Source organism: Scophthalmus maximus, chromosome 12 (assembly GCF_022379125.1).
Source record: "Scophthalmus maximus strain ysfricsl-2021 chromosome 12, ASM2237912v1, whole genome shotgun sequence".
NCBI lineage: Eukaryota > Metazoa > Chordata > Actinopteri > Pleuronectiformes > Scophthalmidae > Scophthalmus > Scophthalmus maximus.
Genome location: NC_061526.1, coordinates 11,109,091 through 11,129,628, shown reverse-complemented (window position 1 = coordinate 11,129,628; position 20,538 = coordinate 11,109,091). Strand labels below are relative to the sequence as shown.

General features: G+C 43.5%; 2 protein-coding genes across 4 annotated transcripts; both read left to right on the top strand.

Annotated features, from left to right (window-relative positions):
* The first annotated feature begins 1,717 nt into the window (after positions 1-1,717).
* On the top strand, positions 1,718-14,511 carry mapk11 (mitogen-activated protein kinase 11). Of its 3 annotated transcripts, none has more exons than XM_035649181.2 (12): positions 1,718-2,001; positions 7,204-7,333; positions 7,465-7,523; positions 7,743-7,854; positions 8,543-8,572; positions 8,779-8,826; positions 8,916-9,030; positions 9,116-9,187; positions 9,621-9,700; positions 10,428-10,506; positions 10,696-10,869; positions 11,402-14,511. In XM_035649181.2, the coding sequence occupies exons 1-12, from the start codon at positions 1,889-1,891 to the stop codon at positions 11,473-11,475; spliced, it is 1,086 nt and encodes a 361-aa protein (XP_035505074.1). In that variant the 5' UTR covers positions 1,718-1,888; the 3' UTR covers positions 11,476-14,511. The 3 variants fall into 3 exon arrangements, with proteins under 3 accessions (XP_035505074.1, XP_047191889.1, XP_047191888.1); XM_047335933.1 differs by lacking the exon at positions 1,718-2,001 and adding an exon at positions 5,828-5,981; XM_047335932.1 differs by lacking the exon at positions 1,718-2,001 and adding an exon at positions 6,626-6,841.
* A 1,070-nt stretch (positions 14,512-15,581) lies between these two features.
* Positions 15,582-20,478, top strand: mapk12b (mitogen-activated protein kinase 12b). Its single transcript, XM_035649196.2, has 12 exons — positions 15,582-15,935; positions 16,762-16,891; positions 17,024-17,082; positions 17,171-17,282; positions 17,426-17,455; positions 18,015-18,062; positions 18,157-18,271; positions 18,368-18,439; positions 18,796-18,875; positions 19,233-19,311; positions 19,415-19,588; positions 20,233-20,478. Exons 1-12 carry the CDS (start codon positions 15,817-15,819, stop codon positions 20,295-20,297), a joined length of 1,083 nt encoding a protein of 360 aa, XP_035505089.1. The 5' UTR covers positions 15,582-15,816; the 3' UTR covers positions 20,298-20,478.
* The last annotated feature ends 60 nt before the right edge of the window (positions 20,479-20,538 follow it).

Here is a 20,538-nt window from a genome sequence, read left to right as displayed (position 1 = left end):
TCAAATGCACCGTCAGCTTTTACAGCAGCTGCACCAATTAAACAACTGCACAGCTGTTTTTTAGCTGCTAATGTTTTTGCTACATTACCTAACATGACACAGGAGCAGTCCGTCACTTCAAATGTTTTGGCCTGGGTTATCCGGTTATCACGGCCAAAAGGTACAGACACTAATGGTAGAAGTATCTGTGGTTTTATTATGGTATGAACACGAGCCTTGTCTTACCTGTAAACTGGCTGGTCTTTCAGGTGAGCCGGACGACGTCACGGCCGAGTGTCGAGCAGAGGTGAGCACGCACAAACCGGCCATAGCCAGCTAACGGTGCATTCACAGACAAGAGAGGATGTCGGAAATTTCCAGTGAGCGGAGATGGTGTGAGCTGGCGCACTGCAACTTAGTTCAACCTGATTTTTTAGAGGCATCTATTCCGGTGGAAAACCCCATTGTTATTTGTTGAAATACCAACAAATGCTTTAGACTTAGAGGCTAGGTTTTTTTTCTTCTTCTATTGGTATACAGGTTCCATATAAGCACCAAAATAGTGCGAGTGCTTGCTGTATACCTGTTTAAAATCAAAAGATTCATTAAAAATGTTTTGCTTTCATTGTGATTCTTGGTGAACACAGTCTAGTTCTGTTCTAGTTTTTTTGCCCATAAAAATATTTAAAAGTTCATGATATTGTTCGCTTGGGCACCTAGCCGTGTCTTGTGTTTGGCTCTAAGAATTGTGGATATATCTTTTAAAGCTCCATTAGTCAATATTTAATAATTAAATTACTATAAAAGGGAAAGGGGTCTTTTAAAGGTTTAGGTTTAACCCTTACCCCCAGTACAGTACACAGTAGACTGCTGTACACAAACCCAAGGGGGATCGTGGTACAAACACAAATGTTGCTATATGGACATTTTCCAGAAAAGAAAAATCTGCTAACGTCTCAGTGCCATCGACAAACTTCCTTCAGCATCCAAACTAAAACCTAAAACTAGGTAATAAACTAGGTAAACTGTGTCTTGTCAGTTTGTGTTGGAGTTATTCTGCCCCCTAGAGGCTCAGGTCTTTTAGTGCAGCTTTAACCCATAACCTTTGCAAAATTATGCGACTATTTTACATTAAAATAACAGCTTCAAAGTCATTTTAATGAGACACAGACTTGAACAATGCCTCTTTCATTCCCACTCCGCTCCCCGAACGCACTGTTGCACAATGCAACTGTGGTGAGTGGGTACAATCTCACTTTAACTGCCAGGCCCAGCGAGTTCAAGAGTGATGCAGAATTGGGAGTCAATCTGAAAGCCCCCCCCCACCCCAAAAGAGAGAGAGAAATGAAACCCAATCGTTCAACTCTTATTATTTGGCAAAGAAATGTGTGAAATATAAAGAATTCCAGTTTTCAGATTGAATTACCACTTGTGGCTGCAGAGGGCGCTGTTGCTCATGCAAAAGTTTCATGGCGTTGCGTTTAGCAGCTGAACTTTTTCAAGGCAGACAGGGCACAGCTTCTGTTGAGCTCACTTATATATATATACACACACACACACACAGACACACACACACACACATGTATAGCCTACTGTAGCTCACATTATATTGTATTTTTTGGGACCTATTTTCAATGATAGTCTGTTATATCAACCATTGGGCAATGTAGCCTCAGCTCAGGGGGAGGGGGAAGGTGAGAGAAACAGAGAGGGGAGTGATGGGGTGGGAGAGAGAGAGAGAGAGAGAGAGACTGTCAGTGCAGTGTGAGGAGCAGCAGCAGCAGCAGCAGTAATAGTAGAAGGCGGCCCGGGTCCCATCTTCTATCGTTTCCTCCCTGTATTTCCTCTCACAGTATCCCCCCCACCGCCTCTGTTTGCTCCCGTCTCCCCCCGTTGACGTCTCGGAGAAATGTCCGCCAGACCGGGATTCTACCGGCAGGAGCTGAACAAGACCGTGTGGGAGGTTCCCGAACGATACCAGAACCTGACGCCGGTAGGCTCCGGAGCCTATGGATCGGTGTGGTGAGTTCGTCTCGGCGCGTGCGTGTGTGTGTGTGTGTGTAGGTAGGGGCGAGGCTGCGCTGCCACAACATTTACCGAATACTGGCGGCTGATGCATCAGCAAAGCGACGTGTACATGTCGGCGGTGAAGTGGTGATGATGATGTTGATGTGGTTTTATGTTGTCATTGTCCGTATCACCGGTCTATTATCAGCCCAGTAGCTCATGCATCTGCAGCAACGGGGACAATATTTGTACATAAAAAACATAAAATAATAATAATAATAATTTCTTCTAAAAGCAGATGAACACATTTTTTAAATTTGTGTTGTCAGATATCTAGAAAGACAGGAGCTCATATACTGTAAAATGGTAGCAGGGGATTATAGACAGAGACAGTGTAAGTACTGGAATTTCCGAAATCCCCACCACCACCACCACCCACACACACACACACACACACACACACACACACACACACACATAGACATAGTCACACAGACAAACACATATATACACACAAACACATATAGACATAGACACACACATACACACAAGCACACACATCGTCTCTACGCCCATTTGAATATGGCAAGCAACTGTGCTGAGGCAGGTCTAGTGGGACCCCACAGATGCATGCACATCTGGATATCATGTGGTGAGTCTGGATGGTCCTGTGTACTGTAACATATTTTTAGCAGTTCTCTGCAACCCCCCCTCACTTTATGCCCCACTGTTCAGATTGCAGAGTTATTCAACCTTGCAACATGCAGTTGCTTTAACATTTTTTGTCCAATCTGTGTCAGATAGTGAGATCCTGTTGCCATGGCGATGGAAAGCACCTCCAAGAGTCGACATTAATTAGGCTGTTAATAGCAGGCGGATGGTTACACGAGGGAATGTAAAGAGCAGGGTTTGTTTTTACTTTTCACGTGGCTGATTCCAGAGGAATAATCACATCTTCAAGACACAATGAAGATGTTAAAGCGTCACGCAAACCTTGCAATGCAGCGGAAGTAACTTGGTAAGAACATTTTTCACAGAGGTTCTGACAGATGGGCCAATCACTGTGAATACACACAGACGCTCTCAAAACCAATTTACACAAAGCTTTGTAGATGTAAAAATGTAGAATCTTTCTGTAGTTATGTGCCATCCGGTCCATATAGCAGCGTTTAAAGCCGATCCAATCCCCTGCACTTTAAAAATCTCAGTCACAGCCTGAAGCCTCAAGCTGTCCACTGAGGCTTTCTGGACATCAATGAGAATAATCCTAATTCGCAAGGCTGTATGTTTCCAAATCCCACAAGTCCAAATCACCAGAGGGATGAGAGGGGCAGAAGATTAATAGCGTTTATGGTCTGCCCCTAACTCTACTGGTTCTAAGACAGTTTGGACGTTAAAGTTTCTGTTTTGGCTTTGTCATAACTGCAATTTGAGCCACTCTAGGCTGAATTCACTTCATCATATTCTCATGTTATGAAAAAGGTGTGGGAGAACGGCTTTTCTGGTAGCATTTTCTTCACAATCTTACCACCGGGATATCATCGTGTAATGTGTCAGATCACATTGGCAGCTCACTCGCTGGCCTGTTCATCCACACCACTCGGTGCCATTCGCTGCAGTTAGAAAGGAGGTTTTATCTGCCGACCTCTTGTCAAGATGTTAATTAAGATACTTTCTGAAACGGCAGGAGTTGTTGGGATGCGCCTCTCTGCTGGAAGCTCCACTCAATGATTCAGGCTCTCACATGAGCATTTTGTTGCATAAACATCTCCCTTATATTGCAGCTTTGATGAGCTCCGCTCAGTGTCACAGAGCACAGAAGCAAAAGTGAAGAGAGCCGGATCATGACTCGGCTCTCGGCTGATTCGAGATTAAATGCACACGGGCATCCATTCAGTGTTTCACAAACGATTTTGTTCCTAAGCAATGTGGCATTAACAGGCATTACCTGTAAACGGCCACTTATCCATTACTTTAAGGTAAATATTTGAACAGTTTATTCATAAGTTTAAGCCGGCGGCAGCTTCTCTGTTTGTTTGCTCACTAGTTTTCACGAACTCTTGGTTGCAACACATACAGTATTCAGGTGTTGCCTCTGACTCAGCGTATGGATATGTTTAAACAGAATGTGATTATGATTTCTATAGTTTTTTAAAAATAATTAATTTCTCTGGCTTGGTTTGTTTACAATAATGAAAAGATTTGCAGTTATTTTCCTCCTCCTGTCTCATGCACTTTGCAGTTGTTATATTTCTCAAGGCGTCATATCTATGACATCCCATAATGGTGAATGTTGGCGTCGGTGAAGTGCCCAACTCTTTTTTTTTTAAATATACACACAGACAAAAGACATTCCTCCACACACCACCCCAGCACTGTCCCTTCATTTTTAATGTTGATCTCAAGCCATTGTCACTGACTCTCTCATGATGACATGACTTGGGGGTTATGTCTCGTATAGTCTATTTCTTGAGATGTGCAGTGAACCACCTTTCATCGTTTATCTCAAATAGCTGCATTTTCTCTCAGCAAACCCTCCTTGAGACTGCAAGCCTGCTCCTATGATCCATTATAGCTAGAGATAAAGAACTTATACGCCCCTCGTCCGTGGGAGGGGGGGAACCAGGAGACACAGAAACAGAGTTTGGAAAGAAGATGGTCCAGTAGATATAAGGGAGTATATTAGCTAGTGGGGAATGAATAGATGTCCAACATTCCGTATCTCTCTGCAAAGCACAGACACGAGAGAGAGAGAGAGAAGCATCATAAATACAGAGCGTATTTAATAATTTAACGTGCAGCGCCTTTTGGATTGTGATAAGTCATGAGAGAAAGTATGGCAGACTTGAACACCCAGTCAGTGCTCTAGCGGTTATTCAGACTCATTGTTCTCTCCAACCCAATGAGAATCCTCATTTCTGCTTCAGCTTCTCAAGACAGAAACTGGGCCAGAGTCAAGTCTGAACATCAACCGAGAATATGCGCTTTACCCGATCAAGGCTGCTTTCATCTCGTGTCTGCATATGTCTGCTCAGTTATCCAGAAACTCGGCGAGCCTGTTACTTCAAATAAAACACGACCGGCTGCTTCGTTCTCTCCTGTCAAAAGTCTAATGTGGCTTCTTTTTATCAGTATGTAGATTCGAAATGTAATAAACGGAGCAGAAAGCGAGACTGCGGTTCTGATTTGTTTTTCGTGATCGTGACTGGATAGATTGAGGATCATTTGACAGCAGTGCACCTTAACAGACGGATGCATGTGGGATGAGATATATATAGATATATATCTATTAGAGAATGATTTAATAGGCTAATATTTTCATAATGGATATTCATGTAGTTTTTCAAGCTAAATCGCCAAATTGTATTGCTTCTAAATTGTGATTATTTGGTACTCTTTGTGGTTTTATATGATAGCGGTCAGTGGTGGCAGCCCAAATTTTGTGAAACTTATTGGCATATTTCAGAACAGATCTGGGCTTACAGTCTACCAAGCTGGAAACACAATGTAATTGGAAAAGCCACTGCCCCTCTCTCCACTCCAAATATACTGTATGCGAATCACATAATTTACCATAAAGATCAGAAAATCTATACGAAAGCAGTTGTCATTGGTGGATAACCCGCGAATCATAAGATTCAGAGGCAGAATATGAAGACATATATAGTGGGACAAGAAAGAGGAGGACAGAAATCAATTGTGTGCACGCTGAGAGCGGCGCAGTCGTCAGACCCATGTATGGAGGATGGCAGGGAGGAAGGTGTGTGTGTGTGTGTGTGTGTGTGTGTGTGTGTGTGTGTGTGTGTGTGTGTGTGTGTGTGTGTGTGTGTGTGTGTGTGTGTGTGTGTGTGTGTGTGTGTGTGTGTGTCAGTCAGTCAGTGATGCCTGCTTGATGTCAGAAACAGAAGGAAACTGGCTGCAGTCCTGGCTAAAAGCCTGGTGGGGACATCCGGACTGTCAGCAGGGGATTTCAAAGCCGAGAGCCACATGGATGCGTGAGTGTGCGAGAGTGTGTACAGTAGTTTACCTTAGCATGTGAGCATCACAGGTCACCAGGAAATGATACAGTAGTATCAACAGTGACGGTCGGTTCGAGAAAAAGACAGGAGACATTTGACTAAATTGTGAAGAGGTCGTTGTTGTTGATGTTATTTCACCAAAGGTATAAACCTCATTACTGGGAAATTCCTGAAATGAACAGCGCACATTCAAGAAAAACCTCATGTGTATAAGCAAGAGGGGATTTTCCAGAAATCAGAAGTCTCATATTACATAGATAGTGTTTCATACCACACATTGAGTCAGTGCTAAATAGGCCGGACGTTTATTTATTACCATTCACTCTTACTCTATTTCAAATGCCCACTTCTTTTTTTTCCACTTATTGTTTCACTTCTCGCTTCGCGCTCGTCCCGCGACTGGTCCGAGGCATTTCTCAATTCTCGTCCATGTTTCCTTCCCGTTTATCCGCTATGCTATCTGATGACTGTATAATTATTATTACAGTTCAAAAGCTGGCAGGGCTGAAAAAAAAAACAAAAAAAAAACATTGGCACAACAAAGGCGGTGGCATCGGCAGCAAGCGGGGCCCGGTCGTTCGACGTGTGGAGTGACATTTACATTTCCAAAGAGGCGGATGAAATGAACGGCTGCACTGTTACAATATCTGACATCCTCACTTCTCTTGTTCCACCACATCCTCTTTCACTCTTTCTCTGCACTTCTCTCTGTCAGTCTGTTTGTCCCCCTCAGTATCTCCACCTTTCAAATATTAATCACCAGTTTGAAGGGATGGTTTGACATTTTGGGAGATACTGATGAGTTGGATGAGTTTGTTTGTTCCTCGGGTAAAATGGTAGTCTCTTTTTTATGAATTCTTTTTTTATTCTGATCAAATGAGATTTATCATGCTTTAGAGGTGTTGGCATATTTTTTTCAATGTGTAGACAGAGTCAGACTAAACTTTTTCCCCCTGTTTTCAGTCTCAATGCTAAGCTAACTGTCTTTTGACTCTATCCTAATATTTAGCACCAATCAATTGTCTCATACAACTGTGAAATAAAAGTTTGAACCATTGCTTTGATTTTTTTGGTCAACAAGCAATACATGGCTACATAAGAAAGTTTTGGAAAAAATGTCTTTCAGTATTGTCTCTGGAAACATCACACATTCACACAAGGTTTAACATTCATTTCCCTGTGTTCTCTCTTTCTCCAGTTCGGCATATGACGTGGTCTCAAGGCAGAAGGTCGCGGTGAAGAAACTCTCCCGGCCGTTTCAGTCCCTGATCCACAGCCGCCGCTCGTACCGGGAACTCAGGCTGCTCAAGCACATGAAACACGAGAACGTTAGTGCCCCTCGTAAAAAAGAAAAAAGAAAAATACCCCCGCGACAGACGGACATGGCTCTCTGCATGGTTCCGCTCTGCTATTGATCTGCTGTGCTCTGCCTGTCTCATGTCTCGGTCTGTCTCTGCAGGTAATAGGGCTGCTGGACGTCTTCACGCCTGCTGCAACATTAGAAGACTTCAATGAACTGTGAGTTATTTTCCTTTTTTTCAACACTTGATGTTTTCTACAAGCTCTACAGCTGTCCATGTAAATGCATCGATTCTGTTTAATGGTATGGCGACGGTGGTGGAGGTGATCCAGGGGATCAGAGGTCCAGCTCGGAGAGGTGCCTGACAGTTGCCGTGGCAACGTCTCCGTTTTCCCCATCCCCCTTTCACTCAAACTTGCACCCTCCCCTTTTTCCAGCTACCTGGTGACTAACCTGATGGGAGCAGACCTCAATAACATCGTGAAATTTCAGAGGTTGTCGGACGAGCATGTGCAGTTCCTAATTTACCAGCTCCTCCGCGGCCTCAAGGTAATTTACTGCATCGTGACACGTGTGCTGCATGTCGTACTAAATGCAACACGGTGTACAGTTAATATTCAGATAGTAAATACCTTGTGGACAGATTGTTTTTGTCTCATGCAGTCCTCTCAGACGAACTAGGATAAAACCTCATGAACGCCATCATAACGAACCAAAAATGTGGATTTGAATTCACTTTAAACCTGATATTATTCAACACTACTGTTTCGATTATTATGTTACAGTATTTGATTTTTTTTTTGATTTTTTTCCCCATCAAATTGTACAACATTTAATTTCTCATCCCCTGGCAACTTAAACACCCCCCCACCCCGAGGTACAATAACCCCCGATGGGAATTACTGTGGTAAACCATGCTTGGTGTGAAAGCAGCCTGTCAGCAATCTATCTGTCCGCATTTGGAAAATCATATAAGTCGATGTTGCACAGATAAGTGTAAACTGCCGTTATGTTATTCTTTGTAAATTATGTGCCATGTTTGCTTGCCGACACTGAGTAAGTTCGGCAGAGCTGGCAGGATGTTGTGTATTCCCGGTTACCATGTGGCCGACAGGAGCAGTCCCTTCCCTTAGGCGGGAGCTAATATGGTGAACTGCGCCGTTCACGCCTGTCTCCCTTTATGTCTTCCCTCTCCTCCCCATGCCCTACTGCCCCACCCCGCTGCCCGTCGGAACAGTACATCCATTCAGCGGGATTGATCCACAGGGTGAGTGCCCCCTCTTTGCTCTTCTCGTCATCATGACCATCAAGTCTGAGAGATTTGTCGCAGTGTTTACCTGATTTAAAATGAAAAAACATACAGTTTCCCCCTTTGTATTCTCTCTAAAGGTTAGGAGAGTATCTCCAGCCACATTCTGACTAGACTACACATTTATTCTAATCGTGCTTCTCTCACGTCCCTATCTTTTTCAGGACCTCAAGCCAAGTAATGTGGCGGTAAATGAGGACTGTGAGCTGAGGGTAAGACCTGACCTTCAGTTTAAATGTGCAAATCCCTCAGTCCAAAGTATGAGCCCTGTCCCTTAGAAAAGTCTACACCTGTTCTACAGATTCTTGACTTTGGATTGGCTCGGCAGACAGATGACGAGATGACAGGGTATGTGGCGACTCGCTGGTATCGAGCGCCGGAGATCATGCTGAACTGGATGCACTACAATCAAAATGGTAAGATTCCATCAAACCAATATTTTTTCAGATGCAAACAATAAATATTTGCTGAGCGATTCAACCTCTGGTGTTTCTGTTCCAGTTGATATTTGGTCAGTGGGCTGCATTATGGGGGAGCTACTGAAGGGGAAAGTCCTTTTTCCCGGCTCCGACTGTATCCTTTACAAGCATGGCAGAGCATCAACCTTCAATTACCTTTTTAAAAAGCCTCGTCGACGCACAATTCTTTTTGGATTTGCATCACAATCCCAGGCCTTGCTGACGGGGAGGTGCATCAACAGAGAGAACTTGGGAATGAATAGGCTCAATCACAAAGGGTCGAATTAACTTGGGTGTTGTAGTCGTGACTAAGAGTAGAGCCGTAAAGCGAATTTGATCTACTGATCTTTGTGTGTTGTCCAGAGAAGACCAGTTGACTCTCTGTTGCGTTTACCAAGTAGAGTTTCTGTCCTGATTGATTTGTGTGTGTGCGTGTGTGCGTGCGTGCGTGCGTGCGTGCGTGGGTGACAAAATAACACGAAGAGCCAATCCTGCAGGTAGACTTTTTTACAAATCTGGATGGACCCTTGACCCCCTCCTTCTCTGAGATATCGACCAGCTGAAGCGAATCATGGAGGTGGTTGGGACTCCGACACCTGAGTTGTTAAAGAAGATCTGCTCTGAACACGTAAGGGAGGAAAAGATGACCAGAGGCATGTAGGCCACACTGGTTAATCTAACCTGGGACCCAGGTGAATTCTGGGAGCTCATTTCATTTGCCCTGCCAGATAATGTCTAGATCCCCTCGATCGGGAAGTGATTTCCAGGTGGCAGAAATCTTGGTGATCCGATCACAGCAGATTATCTGATAATGGGCTGGGTTTACACCGTGATGGATAGAGAAGCGACTTCTGCAAACAACAAAAATGGGTGCCGCAGATGAACGAGCGTTTGACTAAATTTACTCGATATTTTCATAATTTATCCCATGAAAACGGCAAACCTGGTTCACAGACATCATGGAACCATCATCACAGACATCTCTCTGCTCTGGTCTGTTGACATTTTCGCATGCTCGACATATGTCACATGATACGTTGCTCTCACTGGATGTAGGTTATATCCAATTGCGTCTATTAGTAACGCCTCTTGGAAATCAAAAATGAATAGGGTGGTCCCAGACAGCACCTGCATTTGAGTATTAGTATTAGGCAAGAACGTGAGGAAGAATTGATTATGCAAACACTACAATTGCCTCCACTGATGACAGCAGCCTGTTCTGATTGACGAGTCATTCCGTCGGCATGGCTGTGGATTGAATAGTCAATATGTGTGCGTGTCGGGGTGATCGACGGCTGATTGTTTGACACCGAATGATGCACACCGTCTTTGTCTGGTCTGGTCTCTATTTGCAGGCACAGAAGTACATTCAGTCTCTGCCCTTCATGCCCCAGCAGGACCTGGAAAAGATCTTCAGAGGAGCAAATCCACTAGGTAACTGCTCCACAGATTGGATTATCAAACTCTTAAATCCAATCGAAACAGCCTATTACAGAGGCTGGGAAAGCTCAAGTTGCTCTCTCCATATTGAAAATTATGAATTCACTTACACAGGTTTGAACTTTTTTTCCCCACTCATATCCCAGACCCTCCGTCACTAGTCTCCCTGTCTGTCTCTTTCAGCTGTTGATCTTTTGAAGCGTATGCTGGTGCTAGACTGTGATGGGAGGATCTCGGCCAGTGAGGCTCTGTCACACCCCTACTTCTCACAGTACCACGATCCAGACGACGAGCCCGAGGCCCCGCTTTACGATCAAACTCTGGAGAGCAAAGACCGAACTCTTGAAGAATGGAAAGGTAAAGATTTCACCTTTGAAAGTGACACAAGTGACACCATGTGATTGGATTATATTCGTGGCGTTTTGAAAAGTGCAGCTGTTGTCTACTTTTCAATTTCTTTCAAATGAATGCCCTCACTTCCCTTCATAAACATTATACTCAGTTTTTAAATTTGCAGAGGAAGAAGTTGCACAAACTTGATGCCACATCGCATGAACTTCAAGCTGCGGAGCGCCTCACAATGGGGATTGTAAGGATGAGTTAGAGCTTGCATGTGTGTTATAGGAATGCTGACTTCACCGTTTCGAGATATTCGGAGCTGCCCTTTCATAACATCACAGATAGGATTTTGCCACAGTACAGCCGGGGGTTTTATGGTTTGTTTGGTCTGAGGTGATGCGAGTCATGGTGGATAATTTTGCTTTGGTTGCATCTTAAATATGAGCTTCTTTGGAAGACTACCATACCGAGCTGAACAAGCACAAAGACGACAGCGCTGCGTATGATACATTGCTTATTTCCCTTAATTCTTTCCCTTTTATGTATATAGAGTTGGTGTTCGAAGAAGTGAACAGCTTCACAGCACCCGGCAACAAGACTGATAGCCTTCAGGTGGAGCAGTGAACCTCCGTCTGCTGTGCCTCTACCCGGAGAAGGACAGAGGACTCTGTGAGCAGGAGAAGGGCTGTGGAGAGAGAACTCCTCCTGCTGGAAGGACAGTCTCCGCGGGATGAGACGCACAGGTTTTTAATTCACGTGGAGGCATTTTGACAAAAGACAGACGGATCGCTATAGTGCAAAAAGTTGATCCGTCCTATGTTTCCTCCCGGTGAGGGCAAAATGAGGAACAGTTTCGTCTCGACTACGACAGGGAGCACAGAGGACACGTGGATTCATACGAGGGAGTAACTTTCAAGAAAACTGAACCGTGTTTACAGACTGAAAGAAGGATGTCGACGGAAGAACAAAAAAAAAAACGCACACTAGGATTTCCAAAGTAACAACAACAAAAAACGCCATCCAGACCCTCATCACAACATTACCATAAGCAGCCACTGCTTACATAGATGAAATCCATGTCTGTAAACGACACAGAGCAGCTTCAGCCAGCATACTACTGCATGATTTTTTGTGCAATACCGAGTATATTACCAGTATTGTACTATAACCATTAAGAATGCTCATTGCATCTGCCACACCGGTATTAAACCAGTATACAGGTCAGAGAGAGAGGCATTACCAGGAACGTGTCCAAATTTGAACTTCTTTTTTTCTTTTTTGTAATAATTTCAACACAATACAAAAAGCAAACAAAACACCGCCGTTCATCCTCTCCTGCTTTCAGAAAGAGTAAACACCAACTGTGCGATTAATCAGCAAGGTAATTGATATACGCCGAGGCTGGAACAGAACGACTATGCTGCGGGTCCGTGTTTACAGTGTGGCCTCACTCCTCTTATACGGTTTCCAACGATTGCCAGATTCTGATCACCTGTTCGCCAAGTTTCCATAGTTCTTTTGAGTCCGCGTGGATTGAGTTCACAGTCATTTCGATCGCAGGTATTTTGTTAACTGTGAGAAACAGTTCCCAGAATGTGTAGCAGTGCTGGATGAAAAAACAAACCTCCATCCAAAAAAAAAGGCACTCACATTGAGCAGCCATATTTAGCGAGTACTATAGTTATCTTTCATGTTTCCTCAGCTTCTTTTCAGTTTTCACGATGCCTGAGTATTACAAAGGTCACTACCCAGATTGTACACGTCCATCACACTGTAGACCATAGTATTAAAGCATCGGGGGCATTCCCCACTTCACCGACTTCCCCACTGACGCTGCGTCATTCCCCTTGCAGCAGACCTTGGAATTTTACTTCTACAAACTTTCTGCTGAGGTAGAAATAATCTGGTTGGGTTAAACCACACTGCACAATGCCAAGGGACCAAAGAGTCTGTGGGATAACATGTATAATAGGAAACATTCTACATAAATTCACAAACTGATGGTGATCCAGTTTCCAAATCCCACCTACACTCTACCCAAACTCTTTGAAAAATTTCAAACTCAAATTTGAACGCATCAAACTGCAAACAGTACTTAAAACTGTCGACTCCTATTAAAAGCAGCCTGCTAACTACAGTATGGAAGATGCAAAATGTCATCCGGGGATTAAGTAGATGCAGATGCGAGATTAACAGCAGAACAAGAAGTGAAGTGGAGGGGTTCATTAACTGATGGCAGCTGACATTTTTGAGAGATAAAAGGGTCATAAATCAGGAGCGGACATTAATCTGGTTTATGTCCGGAGGCCGAAGACGTATTCTTTAAAGTGAAGCTGTAACTGACCAACTAATGACCAGCATCAGCTAAAGTAGCTCTTTCTGCCATTGCAATCAGCTTGAGATTGCACGATCGTTTAGTTATCACTCAGAAATATTGCCATTTTTTAGCCTCTTTGCATCAAAATTTACACAATGCATAGTAAAACGCATTTAATTTTTAGCAGTCAGACTTTTTCATGTGCTAAATGAGCCAAAAATAAATAAATAAAGGCATCTAATCGATAGTTTTAGGTTAGTATGCAATGAAATATAAGAACATTATAAAATTCCAAACCAAGCCTTCTTGGGAGTAATCAGCAGTCACTCATGAGCAAATAATAGGATTCCATGTGTGCACCAAAGTTTTCATGAAAGGCGAAAACTTGAGGCGCTTGAGAGATGTAATAATTGACATATGTCACAAAACAGAGATAAAACCGGTAACTCCTCCTCGCGCTCAGAAAGGCATCTTGCGTCGTGTTCGTGTGCACCTCCCGACAAAAAATGGTGAATAAAAGTGTGCCGTTACACGGCAGAAAATGTATTCGTGCACTCAAGCTTAAGGTCCGGTTTGCTGCGCATATGAGGAAAAAACCGCAAAATAATAATGTCAGTTGAAAGGGAATTTCACAGACATGAGTCAGATACCAGTTTCAGGAGATGAAAAGCGGGTAAACTAAATACTATTATCTACTGGCAACAGTAGCTGTTTGGGCCAGCTAAATAGCTGCAGCCAGTTCTGATTAAAACCCAGTTCGCTAGGTTCAATCAAGTTGTATTTTGACAGTGCAGTGCTTTGGCCCACACTCAAGTTTAACTCAATGAATTAGATTATTTCTACCTCAAAAACATACAATTACAACAGAAATATATATTATATTACATATTCGGGATTTTTTCCCCCCATAATGGTTCACACTGGATTGGTACATGTAGCCTTTTGTGCAAGTTGTCCACTAACACTGGATGCAAAATGTTACAGTCCAAATGAACTGAAACTGTCTTAGTCAAAGCGTGTCAGAGCTCTGAATGTTAACGTGTCACGTGCTTATGTGGGTGTTGTACATGTGATGGATTTGAATAGTAAACCGCAAACTGAATGTATATGTATACTGTATGTATGTATATGTATGAATGTATGTTACAGGTTTCGAAGTGTCTTTTGAATACGTGGTGGCATGTGATTCGGCTGTAGCCATGAGTTTCAAATCCCCTAAACTGAATGTCGGCTCTGGATTTTCAAGTAGTTCAGATGATTTTCTCGCTCATCGTTAACAGGTAAGGTGACTTGGCAAATCTTTGCTCCAACGGAATAAACACCGTCATTTCTGTTTCTCAGTATGTTGTTGTTGTTTTTTCTGTCTTATGACAAAACGCACGCAAAGCCAGTATAAACAATATTGCTTATCGAAAAATATCAACAGAACAATGTGAAAATATCCCCTCAAATAACGGAACATAAGTGTTACAGTAAATTTAAAGTACTGGGTTGGTCCCGGTGACCGATATACTATTATGACACCATTAGATGATTAATACTGAACCGTCAGTGGGTGAGTAGTATCATATACTATTGTATGTACAGTATAGTAATGTATAGCATAAAATAGCACATCTTAGGCCCTATATATCATATCATAGTATAGTATAGTAGTAAATAATTGCATAGTATTCCATACAACCATAAATAGTATAGTATAGTATATAATTGCATGGTATTCCATTCATAAACAAATATTATAGTATAGTATAGTAAATAATTGCAAGGCATTCCATACAGTAACAAATAGTACAGTATAGTATAATAAATAATTGCATGGTATTCCATTCCGTTATAAATATTATTGTATAAAATAGTAGAAACAGTTATCTAGTAAATAAGTGCATAGTATTCCATACAGTAATATTAGAGTGTAACATGGTATACTTTTGTTTAAATGTAATCAGTGAGCAGTAAAAATACTTGTGATACTACTGATTAATGTAATTAGGCTAAAAATCATTTCTCAGTAGTACTCTAGAAAGATACTCTCACACCTGTTTTTACTCAAACAAAATACTCTTTCTAAACCTTGCAGAGATATCTTTATCAAACATTGATACACGAGAATTATTGGTTGAGATAACATTGTACAGCATTCAAGCATATTATATCAATGAGTATTTTGCACTGATCCATGATCATCACTGTAAAGTCAACCCTGTATAGATTGAATATGACAGAAACATTACTATATTAATTTGGTATTAACATTCCACGGGGGGATTTTACATGGGGTTTAACTTTAGTATGGACAGATGTTTGGTTTGTTGTTTATTTCCCCCGCACACATTGTGGACACACCCACAGATTGCCCAGGACCAATGCCTAACAAAGTATGTGAGTGTGTGTGTGTGTGTGTGTGTGTGTGTGTGTGTGTGTGTGTGTGTGTGTGTTGGGGGTGTAACGAGACAACCCTGCGAGAGTCGCACAAGTGGTCGGCTGGTTTCGTCTGGAGGATTTTTAGGCACCGCCGAACCGTTGGCTGCACGTTTAAAGTGATTTATAAAAAAACAAATCTGTGCATCCTCACTCACATGAGCGGCGGACCGGACCAGAGCGGACCCACATCCTCCTGACCTCGGTCGCGTTGCGTCGCTAAGGACATGGCTGTGCGCTCCAGGACGGGATTCTTCCGGCAGGAGGTCAACAGAACGGCGTGGGAGGTGCCGGAGCGGTACCGGGACCTGAAGCAGGCCGGGACCGGAGCCTATGGAACAGTGTGGTACGTCTGGGGGAAGAGTAAAACGTAACATCACATTTATAGTCCCGAACAATGTGGACAGAATATATTGTTCACGTCAGCTGTTCGGGGGACAGGGGTTTGCGTAAAAGCCGAGAATCACATGAACTATTTTTTTTTTTTTTGCCAAATGTTGCCAAAAGAGAAACAGCTGAGAACAAAGTGTGGACATAAGGGATGAGTGCTACTGTCATTGCAGCAGTCCTTTTTGTATTTCCTGTTTTCAGTTGGACCTTTAAACGATACACCCTAACCTAAGACAAAAAAACAAAAAACAGGAAGCACCACATTTTTTTTTCATGCAACACCACTTTATGCTGCAAGTAACCTGTGTCAATCCTGCGGCAGCACCACTGCTCCCAGCACTGTGGGAGATATTTGGTGGTTCGCAGTTCCACAGCTGGCTCCGCAGGGCCCCTCTTTGCATTGTGTTGTGTGGATGAGGGCGAACAAAGAAAAAAAACACCCCCAGTCTCATTGTTGGAAGTCAAAGGCTCCCGAGTTAAGTGCATAGAACGCACCACTATTTGGTCTTCAATCACAAATGGGCCCTTTCTCCCCCCGACCCCACAGCAGTCACTGTGACTGGTCATAGCAGGGGAAGACACAGTTAGAATTAATAACATTAATGATAGCTCCATTTAGGGCGTCCCACCTGTGGATTCCCACAGACACCAAATCGAACACGGGGCTACAGTCACTTGAGTTTTGTGGCACAATGATGGGGGTTTTTTCCAGAATAAAACTGAACTGAGCCTTTTCTTTTGAAACGCACGTACACAACAAATAAGGGATCGGTCTTTTTCAGTTCGGCGTGGGACCGCCGCACAGGGGCGCAGGTGGCCATCAAGAAACTGCACCGGCCCTTCCAGTCCAAGCTTTTCGCCAAGAGGGCGTACAGGGAGCTGCGACTCCTCAAACACATGAGGCACGAGAATGTAAGGACGCTCTCTGGGGAAAGGGAAAAGAAAGGACGGTTAACTTTAAAGCTGCAACGTGCATTTTTTGGGGGATAATATTTGAAAGGAAATTACAATGGTCTTGTTTCATATTTCATCGGTTCTGAGCAGGTGATTGGTCTGCTGGACGTGTTCACTGCTGAGATCTCATTGGACCGGCTCCGTGACTTGTAAGTTCCTCTCCCCCGAGTTCCTCAACGCTCATTTTGTAAAGAGCAGTCGATCCATTCTCCCGCTCTCTACTCTCCTCTTCTGCAGCTACCTGGTGATGCCATTCATGGGCACTGACCTAGGCAAGCTGATGAAGTTGGAGAGGCTGTCGGAGGACAGGGTGCAGTTCCTCGTCTATCAGATGATGAGAGGACTCAAGGTGAGCACGTTACTTTTACCGGCTTTTCCATACAGCAGCTGTTCACAGCGTCATATACGGTCGCAGTTCTGTCATGTTACACGTTTGTTTGACCCCCAGTGAGTCTTGGTTGCTGATGTTCTCTGTATCTTTTCCCTCCGCAGTATATCCACTCCGCAGGGATCATCCACAGGGTGCGTGAATTTTGACCCTTCAGACTATGAGCTTTGGGGGGATGGGGGTTCTTTTTCTTGCCCAATCCAATTAATTTACATTCCCACAAAGGAAGCTTTGCTCCTTGTGTGTGTGTGTGTGGGGGAGAGAGAGAGAGAACTATACGCAGTCTGTTCAATTTCATCATTGAAATGTCCCAAATGTCAAAGCATCTTCCTTTGACCTTGCTTTCAGTCGCTCAGCACCACTTTTGAAATTGTAAGCGTGAATTTCTGGAAATCTGAATTTTTGTAAAGCCGACACTGAACAGCTGGATCTAGTTTGTTATTTCCCCCGCTGGGGGGAGGCAGGAGCCTAATCTAGGCAATGCATGCCCTTGTTCATGCCTTTAAATAAAAAATAAAAACGTAATTTAGGTTTCGTTTTATTCCAAAATTAAATTTATATATTCACTTGAATTTAACCAGGCAGCCAGATAAAGCAAATTCTTTCCTCAAGACATTTTGAAAAAATATGAAGCAGATGACTGCTTTCATCTCAATGTATTAATATTGTCATTATTTTCTCTGTGTCCCGCAGGACCTTAAACCTGGAAATCTAGCCATTAACCCGGACTGCGAGTTAAAGGTACCCCGACTCAATAAATACGGCTGCTCGAGATGCGCCTTCCCTACATTTTGCACGTTTTCTCGTTACAGTGGTTTTTTGTTCTCTTTCCTAGATTCTCGACTTTGGCCTGGCAAGGCAGGCGGACGCGGAAATGACGGGCTACGTCGTGACACGCTGGTACAGGGCTCCCGAGGTCATCCTCAACTGGATGCACTACACGCAAACTGGTAAAGTCTCGCATGTCAACAAAGACTGCAAAAAAAGAAAGATAAACAATGAACAAGATTGACTGGGAAAGCTGATGTGTTGGCTCTCTGTTGCAGTCGATATCTGGTCTGCAGGTTGCATCATGGCAGAGATGCTGCTGGGAAAGCCGCTGTTCAAGGGAAGCGATCGTATCCTTTACTGTCCTTGACACCGGCCCGATTTTCACGCCCTCCGCAAACCATGTCAAACCTCGTCGTACATCAATGTCTTGTTACGTGTCAGCACAAAGGAAATGAGTCAACTTCCTCCTAGATCTTTTGTACAGTAATTGGCCAAAAAATATTGCAGATCCCACGCCAGTTGTATCTCAAAACTAAAACAATGAAATCCTTTAAACGGTAACGACAAGGGCAAGTCATTTGCCCATTGTTCCTGTTTCTACTGTCTCCTCACGTCGATCACACTAGAGCACTGTAGGCTCAATGAGCAAGCTCATATTTGAAACGGATGCAACAGATGATACTTGACTACTAGCGACCGTCAGACCTGGACCAACTCAGAGAAATCATGAAGATCACCGGAACCCCGAGTGGCGACTTCGTTGTGAAGCTCCAGAGCCAAGATGTAAGATCCTCAGACCTCAAAGAGAGCAGCAGCCGTGGGCAGCTTGGATCCATTCAATCCTTTATAGTCTGTGTTAGAAAATCGACAAAAAAGTCTTGAAACCATTTAACAGAATATATTATCCCCCCCCACTGTTGAATGGATTCAAGCTGACCTTAGCTGCTGTTGTCTAACACTGAGGAAACCCCTTAACCCATCGTGTTCTGAATTACGCTCCTGTAAAACCTATTAAGAATTTTGATGACGTGAATGCCAAGACTTTTTGGAAAGAAAACTAATAAGTATGAGAAGAAAATATCGTCTCAAAGAATTCCCTCATCATATCACGTCTCTCTCACCACTTCCTCTCTTCAAAAGGCCAAAAACTACATCAGGAGTCTGCCAAAGGTCCTCAAAAAAGACTTGCACGCCGTTTTCTCCAAGGCGAGCTCAAGCGGTACGTGAAGCTCTCTGTTCTTTCCAAGTTTATCCAAGCCGCCGTTGGCCTCCGCTGACCTCTGTCGTGCTGACTCTTGACATGTGGATGTGAAAAACCGCAGCCGTGTGCGTCTTGGAGAAGATGCTGCTGCTGGACCCCGAGCGGAGGGTGAGCGCCTCGGAGGCACTGGACCTGCCTTTCTTCGGCGAGTTCAGGGACACGGAGGAGGAGACCGAGGCACTGCCGTACGACCAGACCATGGACAACACCGACCTGCCACTGGACCAGTGGAAACGTAAGAGGGAGGGGAGAGTTTGATTCAAAGGCTACATTAATCTGTATTTTTTAGCTCATATAAAAGAATCTGTCTGATGTTTTTTTCTTTTAGTCCCACGACTTTACTGTTTTGGTTTGTGGTCGCTCAGCCCATTAGCCTTTTTCCCAGCAGCAGCTGGCAGCTGTTTTCAGTGGAAAAACTCTGATAATCACACTGATTGCAACCGGACCAGCACCAAAGGTCAACATTTGTGACTGGCTTGTGAACATTGTGCAGCAGAAGCCAGATATTTTTCTCGGGAGTGAATATTGGTCTTGCACTGGATGTGTAAATAGGCAAAGTGTTAGTAAATGCATTTGCCATATGAACCTACGGCCACAATATGTCAGGGTTGTGTTTACGAATTTTTCGCAATGTTCGAGATTGCCATAAGGAAAAATCAATGAATACAGATTTGAGGCTTTATTCTCCTTATTTTCTTCATAAGGAGAGCAGTGAGCAGGGTTGTTACAGAAGCTGCAGTTGGTCAGAGGAGGTCGCTAATGGTCTGAGATTTCATTTGATGCCACACAGTTTTTGGGAACTTTGTGGGAACTTGAATCCGGACACGGGCGCGACGCAGGGAAGCCGATGCATGATGGTGTTCTTTTGTGTTTGTACAGGTCACACTTTTACAGAGATACTGACCTTCAGGCCGAACAAGGACTCGAAGGAGACGTCACTTTAAGAGCACACATGCAGACATTGTGCCACACACAACCGTCTGCTGCAAACGCTCACACTTAAGAGACCAGCACCCAAATGTATTCTTGACTTTTGTTTTTGTATTTTCTTTTTTAAAGAAGTAATGGATGTTGTTAGTTGTTTTTGTTGTTGTTGCTTTCAATAAATATGATTTGCTCACTTGATATGAAGCTCTTTTTACTGTTTATTTGGTCCATCGTTCATAGAAGTCATGTTTAAATTCT